The sequence below is a fragment of the Pristis pectinata genome, chromosome 5, assembly GCF_009764475.1.
Source record: "Pristis pectinata isolate sPriPec2 chromosome 5, sPriPec2.1.pri, whole genome shotgun sequence".
In the NCBI taxonomy this organism is placed as follows: Eukaryota; Metazoa; Chordata; class Chondrichthyes; order Rhinopristiformes; family Pristidae; genus Pristis; species Pristis pectinata.
Genome location: NC_067409.1, coordinates 74966492 through 74987313, shown reverse-complemented (window position 1 = coordinate 74987313; position 20822 = coordinate 74966492). Strand labels below are relative to the sequence as shown.

Sequence of the window (20822 nt, the reverse complement as noted above, 5' to 3'; positions counted from 1 at the left end):
CTCCATCCTGTCACAGGATTTCCTCTTGTTCTCTCCATCCTTTTCTCTTGTTGAGATGGTCACTGCCTGACACTTCTATATTACAAGTGTCACCCGCCACTTATGAGCCCGTGTCTGAATGTTGTCTAGAACAAGCTGCATGCAGATTCACTCCCTGCGGAGCACCCAGCCTTTGACTTCCTCTTGTAGCCATAGGGCTGGTATAACTAAGTTCTGGGTCATATATGTTGAGGACTTGCAACTGGAATTGAACATTGTGCAGTCATAGAACATAGAACGTAGAACAGTACAGCACAGCAACAGGCCCTTCGGCCTATAATGTTGTGCCAAGCTAATTAAACTAGTAATTACATGTCTAACTAAACTAATCCCTTCTGCCTACACAGTGTCCATATCCCTCCATTCTCTGCACATTCATGTGCCTATCTAAGAGCCTCTTAAATGCCTCTATCGCATTTGCCTCCACCACCACCCCTGGCAGTGCTTTCCAGGCACCCACCACCCTGTGTAGAAAACTTGCCCTGCACATCTCCTTTGAAATTACCCCCTCTCACATTAAGTGCATGCCCTCAGGTATCAAGCATTTTGACCCTGGAAAAATGATACCAGCTGTCTACTCTACCTATGCCTGTCATAATCTTATAAACTTCTATCAGGTCTCCCCTCAGCCTCCACCGCTCCAGAGAAAACAACCCTAGTTTGTCCAACCTCTCCTTATAGCACCTGCCCTCTAATCCAGGCAGCATCCTGGTGAACCTTTCCTGCACCCTCTCCAAAGCCTCCACATCCTTCCTATAATGGGGCATCATCAGGAAACATCCCCACTTCTGATTTTGTGATGGAAAGAAGGACATAGATGAAGCAGCTGAAGATTGTTGGGACCAAGACATTTTCCTGAGGAGCACCTGCAGTGATGTCCTGGGTTAGGGACCCTAACCCTAACCCTGGGACTGAGATGACTGACTGAGATGACTTCCAAGCTATCTTCCTGTGTCAGAGATATGACTCCATCCCATGGACAGTTTTGCCCCAGATGGTGAAAGGTATTGGAGAGGGTGCCATGCAACGTTTCTCTAATCAACAGAACATTTTCAAGGTGGTCAGTTAACCAATCCTAATTTGTCTGCAATATAATGCTAAGAAAATCGAGTTGTCTTGTTCTGCAGGTCAAAGAGCATTGTGGGATGTTGTTGAGGCAACAGTCATCAAAGCAAATGAAGAGTATTCTTATGCATAGTGGATGAGGGTCAGGAGGTGAGACAATCCTTGCAGAACACCGAGCCTCTGACTTCCTCTTGTAGCCACAGTACTCAGGTGAACCATTCAATGGTGTCCCCAGAGAGTGGGTGTGGAAGATGACGTAATCTATCAGAACCCTTTGCTCTTCAGAATAAATCATAAAACAAGAAAACAGCACTCTGAGTGAGCCACTTAATTACATCAGTATGAAAATATCAGAATGACCACCTCAAACGATCTCATTGGCAAGACGTTGAGTGCCTGGACATCTTTCACTGACACGATGAGCATAGCAATGTGAGTGGAGCTGGACCCAGTCAACCCTGTCATCAGATTAACTCACTGCATGAAAGGGCATTTGAGGCAGGAGCCCTCATCATGTTTAAAAAGCAGGTGGACGGACACAGTACTTGGAGAGCAGTGACCCGCAGTGCTTCACACCTGGTACTGCAAGGTGGGATGAGTCTGGGCAGTTCTTTTGTGACCAGCATGGAGAATGGGCTGAATGGCCTCCTCTGAGTTGGAGCATTTCTTTGATTCTACTAACATAGTGCATCATGATACATCATGAGAACCTCCATCTATCACACATTCCCCTCACCCCCAATGTCATGGTGCTCTTACACTTGGACACTCTGCAACTGAGGGCAAAAAATAAGTTCAAAGAACTGACGGTAGCCATACCCTTCCAATCTGAATGGCAGCTTACTATTTCTTACTCTCTCTTCAGCCATTTCCAAGACATATCAGTTTGATTGTCTTTGATTTGATTTGATTTGGCTAACATCTCTTATAAGCAGTTGCCTTTTCAAGTCCACCCAGATGATGACCAAAGTTTTACCCTCCACCATTACTTTAACCACCTCTTCAAAATTCAGTCAGTTTCCTTGGGGTTGACCTACCAGTTCCAAAGCGATACTGGTCTTCCCTGATTAACTGTAATTTTTCAAGGTGTTCAGTAAAGCTATCCCAATCTCCCTACAATATCTGCTACAGGCATAGAACATAAGAGCAGGGAGGTCTTAGTACAACCTTATAAAGCATTGGTTGGGCAACTGCTGGAGTACTGGGTGCAGTTCCGGTCATCACACTATAGGAAGGACTTGAGGAGGTGCAGAGGAGATTCACCAGGGTGTTGCCTGGGATGGAGTGTTCAAATAAGAGAGACTGGATAGGCTGGGTTTGTTTGTTCTTGGAGTAGAGGTGGCTGAGAGAGGTACACCAAAGTATGAGGGGCACAGATCGGGGAGATAGTAATATATTCTTCCCCATGACATACGTGTCTAATGCTAGAGGCACGGGTTTAAGGTGAGGAGTAAAAGACTCAGAGGGGAACCTGAGGAAGAGCATTTTCACCGAGAGGGTGGCTGCAATCTGGAACGCATTTCATGAGTGGGCGGTGGAGGCAGGTCTCTCACAACATCTGAGAAGCATCGAGACAAGCACTTGAATTGCCAAGGTGTGGTTGGCTACGGACCGAGTGTTGGCACATGCGATAAGTACAGATGGTGAGCATGGACGTGGTGGGCAGAAAGGTCTGTCCTCTCTAAAATAGTTTGGACATAAGAACGCTTGGCAGAAGTTGTGGAGTTTCATGTTGGCATCGCTGGTCACGGCTCAAGATGAAGTGCACCTCCACAAACCCTCTCATACGCTCAAGACGTCGTCTTGTTGTGTGATGACATCTAGCGTTCAAACGACAATCTTTTCGCACCCTTCCAGGGGAGCATGTTGCTTGGGATGGCTGACGAAAATTGCATAAAAATAATCGGGAAATTGCTGAGCCATGGATGGGATATTTTTTGAAGGGCTGGGACTCTGGTGGACAACTCGCCTTGGGAACTATCTGAGGTGGATGAATGAAGAGAGGCTAGGGAGGTTCGCTTCTGATCTGCAGTACTTTTCCAGACAAAGGAGATTATTGGAGTTAAACCAGCTGATTTCTGCTTAAACACTCATTCAGACGAGAATGCCAAGTCTCCCTTTTTTATTATTTAAAATATCATTCATGTTTCATTTTATTTCTAGTAACTTTACTGCACCGGTTGGAACGATCCAGTTTTCGGAATCCCGATGTAAAATTTGAACAGTCCAGAAGTAGATCTTTATTAGTTTTTCTAAAATAAATGTAAATGGAACTAAAGAACAGACAACCTGATAGAAAAACCGTTTCCATACACAGTCGAAGCCAAATTCGGAGAATGATTTCTGACTGTTGTTTAAAGTCTGTGTTTGGTTACCTTTATGGTTAAAAAAAGGGCAGAATTTCAAACGTGCTGAATTAAGGCAACCCAGTCACTGTGGACTTGGATGAAAGAACGCGAACCGGGAATAGACCGCCGAAAACTGTTTGTTTTAAAAAATGTAATCAGCTCAATAGGCGTGTTTGTCGCAATCCTTCATTCCACAGGACCCTCTTGTTCTTATCCTCGTTTCTTGACGTAGCTGGGAACAAGCCAGGTGAGTCCCAGCCCATGTGTCTTCTTAAATAGACAGCACAGGGCTCCGCACGAGGCCACGGGTCAGATGGAAGCTGTAAGTCCTGTTGACAAAATAGACACAAGCAAACACCGTGTTCTTCAACACGGTGACGCTAACGCCTGGCCACGCAGAACACAATGAATCATGTGCAGCTTTCAACAGGAGCACAACCTACACTCAGCGCCATAATTTGATTGCAGCTGGTGAGATTATTTAATAAAGTAGCCTCCCTAAACAGTTCTCTCCGGCGATAAAACGCTGCTGGGACTTCCTCTGCTTGTCCTGATGTCTTCTTTGTTTAACTCCGCTTTGGGGCCACGACTTACATGTAAATCAGTGGCCGTACTGCTTCTGCGGTGACACGGCTTTCCCTTGATCAATCTAATACGAAAAGACAGGAGCGAAGTTTGGCTAATTCCTGACATTCAATCGCACCTCCTCCTGCTTACTCAATCAATGCAGGATGCAGAACTTTCCACGTCCAACGTTGCCCTCCTCACCCCCACCCTCTGTCCTGTGGTCTCAGATGCAGTGGTTTGTAGAATCAAAGTCACATAAAATCAGAATCACCAAATCTGCTGTTGAAGTGAGACACGCCAGGGGCTCTGTAAGGATTAGTAGGGTTGTAGGATTAGATCGTCAACTATTGGGAAAGGTCAAATGTCACTGGTGGAGTTCAATAGTATTCCCCTGACTGCCACATCGAGTTTAAGAACATAAGATAATAGAAATGGGATCAAGAGCAGGCAATTTGGCCCCTAGCCCCAACCCCATTCAATGAGATGGTGACTGGCCTGATTCTTTTTACCCTCAATACTTGATCTGTAACCCCTGGACCAGCACCTGTCTCAGCCTTGAATTTATTCAATGATTCGGCTCCCTGGGATCTTAAGGATCTTAATTCCACAAGTGAGGTTGCTCCCCCGAATTATAAACAACTCTTCCTACCTTTGTTTTCAAATTTCAAAGCAATCCGTTTTGACAAACAGTTTGTCAAATCTTCCTACATTGTTTAAAAAATGTTTCAAAGCTGCAATCTTTTATGATAGTTTGTCAACCTTTTGAATTTCTGGACATTGGGATCGGGACATTGTCTACTAGTTGATTGGGGAAAGATCAGTTGTGTCCCACGCCAGTGCCGAGAGGCAGTAAGGTCTTAAGGTGCACAGGTTGTCCAACTGCCCTCTGAGTTTACAAACACCAGCACATTCGTGAGCGAAAGTTTTTGATTGGTTGCTGGACCTTGGCCGAAGCGCGTGTGCCGCCTCGCTCAGCGGAGTCCCCGCTGGAAGAGCACACACAGAGGGCAAGGGAAAAGTGTGTTGAATTGTACGTTGGCCTCGCCCAGTCTGTGGAGGGGTTTATTTTGCAGGCAGCGTGCTGCTTATCTGAGCCTGCAGTTCCTTTGGGTGACTAATAACATTGTCTTGGGATAAAAGCACATTGAGCTGTTTACAGGCGAGGACGGAGTATATAAAAGGAGTGTTCTGCTGTGTGGCAGTGCAGAGCGCAGCGTGACCGATGTAAAACACACAGCTCTTCTAAACTGCACTTGGGACTGATAACCTACTCAACTCACAGCTCTGCGCATTCACACTTGAACTGCAGAGGAGTATCCTTTCAAATCCAGAAGAAAAGGACGAGGAAAACTGCCTACTTGGAAGATCCTGATTTAATTTTGAACATGGAGTTTAACGTGTTATTTTCCCTGCTAGCATTGGTGTCAGGACTGCCCTTGGCAACAGGTATGTCAAAACTAATCCTGAATTATTAAATCTGTTTATCACGATATAATCTACGACAAGGGAATTATCTGCTTATGTAATCAATTACCAAAACCAAAAATAAATGAAATAACTGCAGTGGGAAATTATCCGACCAATTAGGTTAAGCATCTTTAAATTAAACGCAGATTGAACGAGGTACAGAATATCTTTTTTGACGATTGGGTGATTCTCATTTTTTTATATCGTGTTAACCTCAACGTTTATATTGCGATCTTCAGGTTCAATTTCAAGTGTTAAATAGTTTAATAGATATAAAACCTGTAAATCAGTATTTAATGCAGTATGAGAGTGCAGGAACCTGTCCATAACCCAGCGCAGAATTTATTGCTGTGTCCCCATGCGGAGATTTTCCAAACTCCAGGGCAAAGCGGACCAGTAATCTTGCTCACCTGATGACAAAGATTGTTGACAGTAACTGACTTTGAAACGAGCTGGGGTGGCTGGAGATTGCGAGTAGGGTTGGAACTGAAGAGATACAAAGGGCATCCCGGTGGTGTGTAGTGACAGAGACCCTGTGCAGGAGCTCAGCAGGTGTGCTGAGCCCCGGCTGGTCCGGGGGAAGGTTCCTCTGTGCAACACGTACACGCATGCTTTCGCGGCAAAGTGGAAAGCTCCGCACACTGTGGTTAGATCGGACTTTGTTTTCTCGAAAGCGACACTGATTTTAAGTGAATCCCGCCACTAGCACACTTGTGATCGGTGGAGTCCAGCGACCGCACTGTCCCGGGACATGACCAGTGTCCGGGTCAGCACTGACCCGGGATATAACCAGTGCTCGGGGACCGCACTGTCGCGGGATATAACCAGTGATCAAGGACCGCACTGTCCCGGGATATAACCAGTGCTCGGGGACCGCTCTGTCCCGGGATATAACCAGTGTCCGGGGACCGCACTGTCCCTACCGAATCACCTTTTGGGTTCTATATAAAATCGGCGCACAAGAATAAGTCATGACAGACATTTGTATCAAATACCAGGAGCCAGGACTCATTACTGTTCTTCGGCAGGTTTGATCAATAATGTACCCGAGAACCTCTGCCTGGGCTCTAACTCTGTGTGTCTGTGTCTCTCAGGGTCCCCGCTGTCTGACGGTGCAGTGACTGTTTCTACCCCCTCCGCTGCTGACCAGGCTTCACCTCCTCCCCGTCGGCTCATCCGTTCCAAGCGCTGTTCCTGCTCCTCTTTCCTGGATAAGGAATGCATCTACTTCTGCCATCTGGACATCATTTGGATCAACACTCCCGAGTACGTAACTCTCAGGAGGAAACACTTTGTAGGCATTAGGCTGGAGGCAGTGCCCGAGATCTAACGTTCCCCTGCACGTTCTCCCATTGTTAGCCGGGAGGGCGCCCTACTGTTGAATTCTCTGATCCAATTTGTTCCCCCAAATCTACCCCAACCTTGAATATATTCAGTGACCGCCCCACCCTCAGCCCCAGCGACATCACACCTCTCCGGGGCAGTGGAATTCCAAACATCCTTCCAGGTGAAGAAATGTCTCCTCAGCTCCACATGGCCGACCTCTTACCTGAGGTTGTGACCCTGGCCTTACACTCTTCCCCAGGAGAACCCGTTTCCAGCGCCCTCTTACTTTTAGTGAGATCAGAGAGATTCATGAGTTGACAGTGTGCGTGACCCCTGGTGTAGAAGACATCTCGGAAATAAAAGGCTCTCACTGTGAATTCCCCAGTGCCACTGTAAAATGGACCGGCACCCGGCGAGGCAAGTTATAGGACCTGAACTTATAATGAGTGCTTCCTCGTGAAGAGACCCACATTCATCAGTAGACTGTGGCCATTCTAAACACTCACCTAAAAAGAAAACTCACTGGCAGCTTTTCTGAAAAAAGCCATTGGTTTATTATTGTCACATGTACCTCGAGGTACAGTGAAAAGCTTTGCTTGCCATTAGTGCTGTTGGTGGGTTTGCAACTTAAGATACAGTTAGGAGTAAATATTTCTATGCTAAGGATAAATCTTGTATAGATTTTAGATGCATAACCAAAGTTTATCTTGTTCAACAGCGTGAACTGTAAGCCATTAGTGATGGGGGGGGGGGGGGGCGGTGTTGACCCACCTTGGCAGGTCCACAGTGGTAGCTGCGTTTAGTAACAGCGATTTGACTTCCTTTTTATCCTTCAGGCAGATTGTTCCCTATGGACTCGGCAGTTCTCGGGCCAGGAGGTCTGCAAAGAACAACTTGGCGGCAATGATAACATCAAGGGCACGATGTGAGTGCAGGAGCCAAGCAGACAGTGTGTGCCAGCAGTTCTGCGAAGATGGGCAGCAGGCAGCAAGGTAAGAGCCCGCGCCAGAACACTCAACTCTCCATGAACCTATTTAGCTCAGCGCGAAACCCGAGGGACGCGAAACTGTCCATTCAGACTGCAGACTTTTAAAAAAAAATCGTCAGAAATAATTCTTAACCATTGATGGATCGTAGTTCTGTTTATCATTTGGGTTTGAAGATTTGAGCACTTTCCCTAAAAGAATATATTTGCAGGGTGGAGATGTTTTTAAGAATGCTTGCTGGAACTGCCCAAAAGGCACGAAGCTCCACCCCGTTAAACATCGCCCTTCTGCTATTATATAATGTCACACACATAATTGCATCGACGTTTGGTGAAAGTAATCATTCTGCAATTTATTACACCTATATAAACCATAATTGAAACATATAATAGCTTAAAATCTTGCATTCAATACATTATAGTTATCCTTTAATTGTTACCTGAGCTTGCTCTAGAACTTTGGATGCAGGCAATCTGAATTAAAATTGGAAAACACTGGAAAAACTCCGTAGGTCAGACTCGTCTGTGGGAGACATAAAGAGTTAATGTTTCAGGTCAATGACCTTTCATTCTTTCTTCTGAAGCATTTTTAATTTCTACTAAAAAATACCAACACTGTGACAACCCATGGGGTGGGGCAGAGCATGTGAGCCAAGGTAACCTGTTTATTTGTGCAGCAACAAAGTCAAATTATTCAATCAGCAGTCTATTTAAAGAAATAAGCCACCAGAAGTAAAAGCAGGGTGTTCACAAAATGCAGTGAGTAAAGGATAATTAAAGATAAATTATGTACATAAAACCAATCTCAGTCATTTATAGCAAGTTACCCAATAATCTTCATTCTGTCTGTAATAAACATTGGGTTAAAGTTTAAATATTCCATGGAGTGGAACCTTACCATATGTAGTCTATTATTTGGCCCTGTAAGATTGTTTGTACTCTAAGTATATCCTTCTACCATTGGTGGCACTGCAGAGTTTGTCTTTTATCAGTCCTTGAACTTCCGCAGCAGGGAAACTTCTGATCCCATCCAGCAGTGATCTGTCTCCCAAATTGTTGCAGGTTCCATCAGATAACTATCAATGTTGGGACAAAAAGTTTAATTAAAGAAGACAGGATTTTATTATTTTAAATTAAAATTAAGTGACTGCAAACATTTACCTAATCATGGTCCCACAGTTTTAAACCAATCTGAAATCCACAGTCAGTTTTGACTGACTGTGTGCATATAACGTACATTTATTTTTCACTTACAGAGGAAACAGCCCAATGCTGAGCCGAGAATAAAGTCAGCATTTATTTAGGACCCATCAGGATACCTCACTACCAGTCACTTATACTAGTTTCTTTGGTTGTCATTTTGCAAAGTAAACCGTCTTTGCTTGAATCAGATCTATAAAACTTACACCTTCCAGCAATGACTATTCTTGCACCATTGCAGTAAAGTCAAGCCATTCCCAGCATCCATCTTGTCCAAGCAAATTCTTGATTTTTGTTTTAGACACTGGAGAGACCAGATACATTGAGTATTAGGATCAGCCAACCTGAGTGTGTTTCATACAGAACCTGAAAACCCATTTAATATTATTCAAAACATTCTAAAAACAAAGAGTGGCATGTGTGAATGATCTGTAACTGCCTTTATAGGACAGTTACACAGAAAGTTTATTTTACTAATCCATATCAAACATAGCTCTTGCATTAATTTCACTTTCTGTCCTTCAATTTCTGCCCCTCAATTTCCACCCCTCAATTTATAACCCTTACTTCCCGTCCCTGACTTTGTGACCCTCACTTTCTGCTCCTTACTTTCTGCCCATCAATTTCTGCCCATCAATTTCTGCCCATCAATTTCTGCCCTTCCGTCTGTAACCCTTCCTTCCTGTAGGGCAGACTGGAGTTGGGTGCTGAGAATAGCAAGTCTAGCTAGATAAGACTAGGAGGAACCATCAGAGGAGGACTACTGATGGTTCAGTGAAAATCAGAATAATTACTATGTACCCTCACAGGCCCATTGTAAGGTTCTATAGCGGAAATGGAATATTTGAAATTTACCCAATTTTGTTTATTGTATCCAAGTCATTTTTTAATTTTGAACCTATGATTCAGTTCCTACCACAGTAAGCATTCCATGGTAGGTTTGTGAAGGATTCTCTAAAGGGCTGTGCTCTTGTTCTATAAAGCTGATGCTAGATTAACTTTAGGAAAATTTTGCTGTAAAATTAAATTGCAACTATTTATTATTTTCTTTGCAGGTTTCAAGTCAAGACGCCTATACAAAAGCAATATCTAGAGGCAAAGTCAGATAGAACAGTCCAAAACAAACAGGACTTCTCACACCAAGGACTGAAGTGTGTTTATCAACATCTCCTTAACATCACAAAACAGTGAGTTTCACTGAATATTATTACAATCTGTGATAAACACCTTATCATATTGCAAAACTGATTGTATAACATCAACTCTGGAAAGCTTCAGTGCATATAGATGACAGTAAAAAAATAGAGCAATGATTTTAGTATTTTTATCCATGCTGCCCATACCTGAATTCACCCTATCTATGCCAAATTTACTCAAATATTTGCACTTGAGTGGACTTTTATTTCGGAAGTGAAACTAATGTGAAAGCTAATATTTAGTATGGAATAGTAAGAAATAAACTTCCCGTGCAACTATCCTTATAGATCTGTCAGCATGATTTCCAAGGTATTCATGTTATTTATGCTTTCATTTTAAGGCTGAAGCCCGTAAGCAGCAAGCATTTACCTACATCGATGAAATGGATAAACAGAATAGGGAAAGCAAGACAAGAAGACCACAATAAACTGAAGAGTTTACCACTTTCCATGGGTGGCTCTGTGACACACTGCAGGGACTGCAAACGTTGACAGGCTGCTAGTTAACAGAGGCAAAGAAAACAGCACGTGTTGGCTGCTTCCACAGAACAGATTACCATTCTGTTCTGGCAAGGGACCAGGGATTTACACTTCAGTGAGGAGCTTGCCAAAACTGATGGAGTTCAAGCAGCAGCCTGGCCTTATAGAAAAAGACTGAACAGCAGAAAGGAAACTATAGCTTGGCATTTTCAAAATGAAGCAAGCTTGACTTAAAATAAGCTATGATATAAAGTTCTGCAATTCACATTCATAAACTACAGCCTAGGTTTATATCTATCAAAGAAGACTGATACATGTCCAACAGATCAGTCCAAGGAGATTTGACTGAAAACTGACCTGAAGCAGATTGAACAGAATGACTCTCAATCAGAAAGCCAAAATTAACATAAAGGAAGGAAGTGGACTCCAGAAATTCTAATGAATTAACATTTTAAAGGCACATATGAGACTTATGCACATAAATAAGGTGGCAAACGTGCAAATGCACAGCTTGATATATTTCACAGACTTTTTAATGGAATGCTGAAACTTGCTGAATAACATTTTTTAATTTAAATCTACCTCAGATTTTGTAAATGCTGTTGACTAAAATATGCCCTGGAGTTATCACTAACTTCTTCATGAATACACTTGGTGGTGCCTGAAACATATGTCACACATGGTATTGGTGTGTTTATGTATTCTGGGAGACTGTTGGTTGTAATAGTGTACATGTATATAACAGTGGTATGTTTGAGTGTGATAGTGAGGATATGTATTTAATGGCAATTTCATTTGAGAATACCAAAGTTCTGGATATCTGTGGTTGCCTATAGGTTTTGTATGTGTATGATGGCACCGCCCATTGTGTGCATGTGCGTGTGTGCGTGTGTGTGTGCTCTTAAGTCTGGATGTATGTGGTTTATTATGTTAGTTTTTAATTGTACAGCTAGACAAACGTTATATCTATATATATGTGGTAGATTAAATATAAAGGAGGTAATAAAGATTGCTCCAAAAAGACATTTAATATTGACAGCCAATATAAACTAGAGGTGTGACAGCAACATTTGTATGATTGAAATGCTAGCCAAGTGAGTAACAAACTATGAGAGCTGTTTGTTGAAAATGAGGCAGTGCTTTACAGATTTTAAAATTATTGCTCATACCATTTTGACCCATTCATAAATTTAGTTACTGACTGTATTTTAAACAGTGCCTTATGTACTTTGCAGGCCATATTGGTCTCTTGTGTGATTATTAGCCAGTATGTATTTTTATACAGATGTGTGTTTTGCTCCACTTTATGTTTTTGAAAATAGTTTACCTGAAAATAAAACATTTCTATTTAATATGAAAACACATGCCTTCATGTTATATTGGAGAGGGCTGAGGAGATGGTGGAGGCAGCTACTCTCACCATTGGAAAGGTATCTAGACGAGCTCTTGAATCGCCAAGGCATAGAATGCTATCAACCAATGCTGGTAAATGGGATTCCTATAGATGGCACTTTGTTGGCATGGATGTGGTGGGCCGAAGGGCCTGTTTCTGGGTTGTATGACTCCACCAAATAGGTTTTGAGGTCTTTCTTCCTGTCATTTCTCAAGATTGGTATGTGTGGGTTCACAGAGATGGGGTTGTGCAGCGTGCTAGCTTATTACCTTTCCACTATTGACAATTCAGTTTAAGAGTTATGTCCTTTTGTTATCCATGAGGATGGTTGCTATGAAAAGTAAAAACAATTATGCCAGGTTAGTACATGAGTGGTTATTTGTTTGACAATCACAGTAATTGATTCACCTGCTGGGATTATGTACTGTTGACCTGATCTTCATCGCTGATTAGTGACCTATCTTCATATCAGTGAAAAGTGACCTGCTTCTGCAGGGGTGACCTTATAGACGTATACAAAACTGTGAGGGGTGTAGATAAGGTGGATGGTCACAGTATTTTTCCCAGGTTAGGGCCGTCTGAAACTAGAGGGCATCGGTTTAAGGTGAGTGGGGAAAGATTTAAAAGGAGACCTGAGGGACAACTTTTTCACACAGAGGGTGGTGGGTGTATGGAACGAGCTCCTAGAGAAACTGGTAGAAGTGGGTCTAATTACAACATTTAAAAGACCTTTTGACAGGTTCATGGACAGGAAAGGTTTAGAGGGATATGGGCCAGATGCAGGGATATCGGGCCAGCTCAGGAAAATGCACCTTGGTCGGCATGGACAAGATGGGAAGAAGGGCCTGTTTCCGTGCTGTATAACTTTATGACTCTGTGACTCTATGTCTTTAACTCTTTTGCAGAGTGGACCAGATTAACAATCCAAGTCACTCCTCTGGGCCACTGATAGGGAATGGATTTTATCTTAATCATACATAACTTGCTGGAACATAAGAAAATAGGATCAGGATTAGTCCCTGAAACCTTCCCCACCATTCAATATGATCACAGCTAGCCTACCCCAGGCCTCACCTCCTCTTCTGAGCCAGTTCCCTATGTAACCCAAGTCTCCAGAGGTGGGGAAGGACATGAGGGCTTTGCAGCTCTGGTGGGTGATTATATGTCACTTATGCCTCCTCCTTAATGCTGACGGCTCACATTCCTGATGTGGCACTTCTAATGAGTGTGGTGACTGACTCCCAGTTCTCCAAGGTGCTAGGTAGTTCCTTAACCACGTTTACTCATACTGGCTCTTGGCTAAACTTCCACAAACAGTGGGATGAATGACCAGTCTTAATATCATAAACTGAGAGGTGAATACTAGTCAGGACATTACTGAAAAGCATTAAGGTGGATAAGTCCCCAGGGCCAGATGACATATATCCCAGAATATTGAAAGACGCAAGTGAGGAGATTGCTGGGACTTTGACAAGGATCTTTGTGTCCTCGTTAACAACGGGTGAGGTTCTGAAGGACTGGAGAGTAGCAAATGTTGATCAAGAAGGAAAATGGGGATAATCCAGGTAATTAGAGACCAGTGAGCCTCACGTCAGTGGTAGGGAAGTTATTAGAGAGGATACTGAGGGATAGGATTTATGTACATTTGGAAAGGCATGGCCTGCTTCGGGACAGTCAGCATGGCTTTGTGCGGGGCAGGTCATGTCTTACAAGCTTGATTGAGTTTTTTGAGGAGGTGACAAAGGGGCTTGATGAGGGAAAGGCAGTGGACGTTATCTACATGGATGTTAATCAGGCATTTGATAAGGTCCCTCATGGTAGTTCGATTCAGAAGATAAAGATGCATGGGATCCAGGGTGAATTGCAAGTTTGGATTCGGAACTGGCTTGCCATTAGAAGACACAGAGTAGGGGTGGAAGGCTGTTTTCTGACTGGAGGTTCGTGAACAGTGCTGTTCCACAAGGATCGGTGCTGGGACCTCAGTTGTTTGTGATATACGTCAATGATTTGGATGAAAATGTAGATTAGAAAGTTTGCAAGTTGGTGGAATTGTGGATTGCGTAAAGGACTGTCAAAGAATACAGCAGGATATAGATCAGTTACAGATATGGGCAGAGAAGTGGCAGATGGAGTTTAACCCGGGCAAGTGTGAGGTGTTGCACTTTGGGAAGTCAAATGAAAGGAAAAAGCATACAGTTAATAGTAGGCCCCTTAATAGCATTGAGGGGTCTTGGGGTCCAGGTTCATAGTTCACTGAAAGTGACTACGCAAGTGGATAAGGTGGTAAAGAAGGTTCATGGAATGCTTGCCTTCATTGGTAGGGCTGTTGAGTATAAGAGTAAGGAAGTCATGCTGCAGCTATATAAAACTTTAGTCAGACCGCACATTGTGTGCAGTTCTGGTCGGCCCATTGTAGGAAGGATGTGCTGACTGTAGAAAGGGTGTAGAAGAAGTTTTCCAGGATGCTGCCTGGATTAGAGGGTATGAGCTATAAGGACAGGTTGGACAAACTTGGGTTGTTCTCCCTAGAGCATCAGAGGCTGAGAGGAGACATGATAGAAGTTTTTAACATTATGAGAGGTACAGATAGGATAGACAGTCAGAATCTTTTCCTCAGGGTAGAAATGTCAAACACCAGAGGACATACTTTTAAAGTTAGAGGGGGAGTTTTAAAGGTGACGTGAGGGGCAAGTTTTTTATGCAGAGTGGTAGATGCCTGGAATGGGTTACCAGGGGTAGTAGTGGAATCAGGCAGTTTGGTGGAGTTTAAGAGGCTTTTAGATAGACACATGTATATGAAGGGACTGGAGGGATATGGATGATACACAGGAGGAGGACACTTAACTTAAATTGGCATCAAGACTGGCACAATATCATGGGCCAAATGGCTTGTCCCGTGCTGTATTAATCTATGTTCTATTTTCCACTATTAATGCCCAGCGTCCATTCCTCAATGGAAGCCTGGAGTTTTGTCGTGCCTGAGAGGAAGAAATTGAATGTGATTTTCCTCTCCTGGGCTATTTGAATGGATTGAGTGAGCTTCAGGTCACAGATTCATAGAGTCATACAGCACACAAACAGTTGCTTCCACCCACCATGTTTATGCCACCTTTCCACCTCTGTAAACTGATCCCATTTACCCGCATCAATTTGTGCTTCGCCCTGCCGTATCTGCGCCCTTTTCACATTGCCCAGTCCACTTCCAATCACCCTGCTTCCCCCTGCAGCTGGTTACTGGTGCGCATTCCTTGCTTAGTTGCCCCTTCACTCTGTCCATCCCTGGTCCTGGTTCACCCTACACTGTCCGCTAGGTCACCGCCCTTCCAGGTCCGACTGAGCCCCACCCTGCCGTCTTCCTTTCAGGTCCGCCTAATCCACACCCTGACTTCTCACTTTCACCTCCACCTGAGCTCCACCATGCCAAGTCCCCTCCCAGCTTGCCGCTTCCACTACGAAGCACGCCCATTACTATGTGGTGTGCCGGCTCATCACTCTGCACCTTTTCGCCTTCCGCAGTCCACTTCCAGTCACCTTATGCAGACCTTCCCACGAATATTGGATGGATCTGTAAGTACAAATGTTTTCCTGGCTGGAGTTGAATTCTAACAGCAGCAGAAGGACCTGATACCGAGCATCTCTTCCCCGAAACACTGTGGGCTAGAAATGGTCGCACATGCAAAATGTGCAATGTGCAAATTTTGGAATTCCATGTCCATGTGGATGCAGATGAACTTCTAGTCCATGGATCTTGTAGTTGAGAGATAGAGTGGAAAATAACAAGTGATGCTGCTATCTATCAGCTTGGGCTGTTGTACATAACAATGAACAAGACAAACTTCGGCTGAGTTACAACAAGCCACAGAGAGTGGACAGACAACCTTGGCTGAAATGCAGCCACAAAGTTTTGGTTTCTGTCAATTTGTCTGAAGAAGCTTCAAAGGAACAAGCAATCGACGATTACCAATCAAATCCTGAGGAAGGGCGAACACTCCAGGAATTAAGTTTAACTCCACGGAACGTGACTTCAAATGGCACTCCAGATCTTGAGCATTTAATTAGGCTGCACTTCACTGCAGTTGGACTGTGTTGGTCTTTCCAAAGAGTTGGTCAGGGTCTTAAGGACCTCTTGAGACTTTATTTAGAGAAGAAAGGTAGAATTTCTCTGTCCCAGGAGAACCAACTTTCCTGGGACATGAATTCAGCTTTCCATTCCTTGTGCTGGATTGTAAATTGCTGATGTCTTGCGACCTTTATTCTTGTACTCAGATGGAAGGAAATGTTTGCCCAGCCATTAGATTCAATCTCAACGAATTCCAGCATGGGCCCAGGGTTTATGAGAGAGCAAGTATGGAAGTTGTTTCTTTTCCACTCCCCAGGTACCAGGTCCTTCTGCTGCTGCTGGAGAACCGCCAAGAAACCTCCAGCCTTGGCAGCCAGGAACGCAGCTGTGCTTACATTTCCATTCGATATTTTTTGGGAGAGCTTATACCTGGAACTCACTCAGTCCATTCAAATAGCCCAAGAGAAGAAAATCAGATTCAATTTCTTCCTCTCAAGCACTAAATAGCTCCAGGCTTCCACTGAAGAATAGATATTGGGTGTTCATAGTGGAAAATCTGATGTCCTGACCAATTTATGATATCAAGACGAATTCATTGGTCATTCAACCCACTGTTTGTGGGAAGTGTTTGCATATTTGCCTTTTGGACAACAATTTGAAAAGTAATTTAACATCTATAAAAGCTTTCCTCTTAGTATGAACTAGACAAAAGGCAAATGTTTCCTTTTGGAATTTTGTAATAAGGAGGTTGTGCACTAAACGGTTGGGATAGACTGCTGACTGGAACAATCACAACGCTGAGGTTAATAGCAATATCCACTTGAGTTTATAGTTATACTGCCACAATCTGTATCACATGAAATCTCCCTCTTACTCAAGCAGCTAATGTTGCTATTGCAAGAAGCATGTTAACCAATTGATCAAAATCAGTGCATCCTAATAAGAAATCTTTATTTTTTGCCATTTAAAATGCATGAGAATTTTCCACTTAAGTTTATTGATGTATGCCAATTTACTGTTACATGGAATAAGAACAGGAAGTGCTGAAATCACTCAGCAGATTGGACAGTATCTGTGGACAGTTTCTGTGCAAACTGAAGGAACAGCACCTCATTTTTCATCTTGGAATCTTGCAGCCTAATGGCATGAACATTGAATTCTCCCACTTTAAGTAACCTCCACCCACCTTCCCCACAACCCCGCACCCCACCATGCTTCTTCTCTTCTTCCCTTTCATAGCCTATCTCTCTTTTTCTACCCCTTTTTTTCCATTCTCTCCTTGCCTTTGACATCCCCCGGTGGATCTGCTCGCCCGCACCTGCCTATCACTATCTCTTACCTGCATCTCCCTATCACCACCTTGTGCCCACCCCACCTCCCTTCTTTTGTCCACCTGTCACTGCTCTGTTTTTCCCTCCTATATATTGGGCTTCCCCTTTTCCTATCTTCGGTCCTGAAGAAGGGCCCTGACCTGAAACATTGACCGCCTGCTTTTCTCCACGGACGCTGCCTGGCCTGCTGAGTTCCTTCAGCATCATCGTGTTTTACATCTACCTACTTATCTGCTCCTCAGTGTTCCGGTGGCTACTGGGGGGGCCTATAGAATACTCCCAATAGTCTACCATCCTGTTTCTGACTTCCACCCACACTGACTCAGTAGATGATCCATCCATGACGTCCTCCCTTTCTGCAGCTGTGATACTGTCCCTAATAAGCAATGCCGCTCCCCCCCTCTTTTACTTCCCTCCCTGTCCCTTTGGAAGCATCTGAACCCCGGAACGTCAAGCAGTCAGTCCTGCCCTTGTGTCAGCCAAGTCTCTGTAAACGCCATAACATCGTAATTCCACATACTGATTCATGCTCTAAGTTCATCACCCTTATCCTTAATACTTCTTGCATTAAAGTAAACACATTTCAACCCATCTAACTGACTGCGTTTATGCCCTATCCACTGCCAATCCTTCCTCACAGTTTCTCTGCACATTGCATCTACCTTTACACCAAATGCTCCATCATCTGACCTAACACTCTGGTTCTAATTCCCCTGCCAGCATAGTTTCAACTTTCCCAATAGCTCCAGCAAACCTGCTCACAAGGACATTGGTCCCTCTCGAGTTCAAGTGTAACCCGTCCCTTTTGTACAGGTCATACCTTCGCCAGAAGAGATCCCAATGATCCACAAGTCTGAAACCCTGCCCCTGCACCAACTCTTCAGCCATGCATTCATCTGCCATATCTTTCTAATCTTACCCTCACAGGCAGCAATCCAATGATTACTACCCTTGAGGTCCTGCTTTTTATCTTCCTTCCTAACTCCCTTTATTCCCTCTTCAGGACCTCATCCTTTTTCCTATCTATATCATTTGGTACCAATATGTACCATGACTTCAGGCTGCTCACCCTCCCCTTTAACACTGCTGTGGACTCAATTCAAGATGTCTCTGACCCTGGCACCTGGGAGGCAACATACCATTCGGGAGTCTTGTTCTCATCCACAGTATCTCCTGATTGTTTCCCTAACCAATGAATCCCCTATCACAATCGCACTCCTCTTCTCCCTTATGACTCACAGAGCCAGAGTTAGTTTCATGTTACAGAGAGAGTAGGGTGAAGAATGGAGAGCACAACTGGGACACTCTGATAGGGTGAGGCCAAAGTTGCCATGTGGATAAGTTGTTGATGATGTCATCTAGTGGGTAGATTAATAAAACCACCGAAAGAGAAAGAACACAAACAAAGGAGCATTTAAAAGTTGTGAAATGCAGAGGAAGTGCACACCAGGTGGACAAAGAGACATAGAGTCATACAGCACAGAAACAGGCCCTTCAGACCAACTGGTCCATGCCGGCCAAGACGTCTATCTAAACTAGTCCCATTTGCCCACATTTGGCCTGTATCCCTCTAACTCTTTCCTGTCCATGTACCCATCCAACTGTCTTTTAAAACTTGTTATTGTACCTGCCTCAACCACTTCTTCTGGCAGCTCATTCCATATCCTGACCATCCTCTGGGTAAAAAAGTTGTCCTTCAAGTTCCTATTAAATCTGTCCCCTCTGACTTAAACCTATGCCCTCCTGCTCTTGATTCTCCAACCCTGTGAAAAAGACCAAGTGCGTTCACCCTGTCTATGCCCCTCATGATTTTATACACTTCCATAAGGTCACCCCTCAGTCTCCTATGCTCCAAGAAATAAAGTCCTAAATCTATGCTTTCAACTTACATCTAAAAGTCTTAACTATTACTTTTGAATCACAAACAATACTTGGATTTGACATAGAATTCTTAGATTATGCTCCATTTGGCAGTATTCCAGACTTTCCTGCTGGTACCTCCATATGTTGCCTTTGCAATGATAGTAATGTATTGGGAAGCAATTTCAAGAGCTGCAGACTTGCCAAGTTTGAATTATATTCAGTGGGACAATGAAAGGAAATGTTACCGAGTTTGAAATATCCGTTTTATTTACTTCTGCGCTATCAGTAATCACAATCGTGCAAGACTCACTCAGAGACTTCTTGAAAGCATGAACTCTGTGTGAACTGCTTGAGAGACCTGGTTGGAAGTATAAGTGTTGGAGAATTTAACAAAAGAGCATAAAGGTACATTATAAATAACTAGTAACATAGTATCAACATTAAGGCTAGGATGGCTGTTAAAGATGTGCGAACAATATTGTTACCTGGTAATTATCTTCTAATGTATGGCTGGGACAGGATTAATACATTGAGATCAAGGTTCATAATCCATTATGTGGCCTTTTTAGAGGGAGAATCTATGCCAGTGATGTCTCTATCAAACTCGTATTGAGATCAGGATGTGGTAAAATGGTGTATTGTATGATCGAGGCATCCACAGGTTGAGGAGGCTCTGATTTGTTACCAATACATTAAGTGACCACATTGCTTATTGCCCAATGCCCCATTCAGATCCTGTGTAGAACCAAAGTCCAGCCTTAAGAGGAGAAGCACTTAAGTAGAATGTCATGACTAACGTTATCAAATCGCCAAATGGATGCTCAGACTTTGTCAATGAAGACATTTCTGAAAATGTTATTGATGCATAAAAGTTACAGAACAATTGCAGTGGGTAGGATATTATAAATAACATAAATTAGAAACTGTACAAAAAAGGGAAGAAATTTCCATGACACTAGATACCCTGATGAACTTCTACTCCAACTGATGTTTAAAGTTAAAACTGATATATTGATAATCAGAATCATTTGTTTTAAGATAATCCTGATATCCTGGAGATTATGGCCCTGAGTCAGATATAAGCACAGCTGGCACACAGAGAAATTTATGCATTTCCTGCAAGGAGACAGTCCTGACACTGACAGCTTGCCGGAAGATTTGTTTCACACTCAGGGATGTCCTCTGTATGCCTTGGACTTTCCCAGGGACATTTCCTGTCATAGAAATATAATATTTCATCCAGGACCGAACCAGGCAGTAGCTCTCAACTTTTTGGCTGATAGATCCTTTTTTATGTTGATAAAAAACCAAGGACCCCCAACCCCTGATGCAAGGTTTTGACCCAAAACATTAACAATTCCTTTCTCCCCCCCACAGATGCTGCTCGACCCACAGAGTTCCTCCAGCAGATTGTTTGTTGACCCTTCCCACTTCCACCTGAAGTGCTCTAAAATGCTTGCAATACATAGATGTTTGCATGTCAAGAATGTTTTAGCAAAAAA

The 20822-nt window shown here is 43.5% G+C and overlaps 1 protein-coding gene across 1 annotated transcript; it reads left to right on the top strand.

Annotated features, from left to right (window-relative positions):
• The first annotated feature begins 5251 nt into the window (after positions 1–5251).
• edn1 (endothelin 1) lies at positions 5252–11987 on the top strand. Its single transcript, XM_052016589.1, has 5 exons — positions 5252–5465; positions 6581–6752; positions 7649–7804; positions 10053–10184; positions 10535–11987. Exons 1-5 carry the CDS (start codon positions 5405–5407, stop codon positions 10683–10685), a joined length of 672 nt encoding a protein of 223 aa, XP_051872549.1. The 5' UTR covers positions 5252–5404; the 3' UTR covers positions 10686–11987.
• The last annotated feature ends 8835 nt before the right edge of the window (positions 11988–20822 follow it).

Coding starts and splice junctions, on each gene's coding strand:
- edn1 (XM_052016589.1), top strand. CDS start 5,405: ATGGAGTTTAACGTGTTATTTTCCCTGCTAGCATTGGTGTCAGGACTG. Junction 6,753..7,648: donor ATTTGGATCAACACTCCCGA/GTACGTAACTCT, acceptor TTTATCCTTCAG/GCAGATTGTTCCCTATGGAC. Junction 10,185..10,534: donor CTCCTTAACATCACAAAACA/GTGAGTTTCACT, acceptor TTTCATTTTAAG/GCTGAAGCCCGTAAGCAGCA.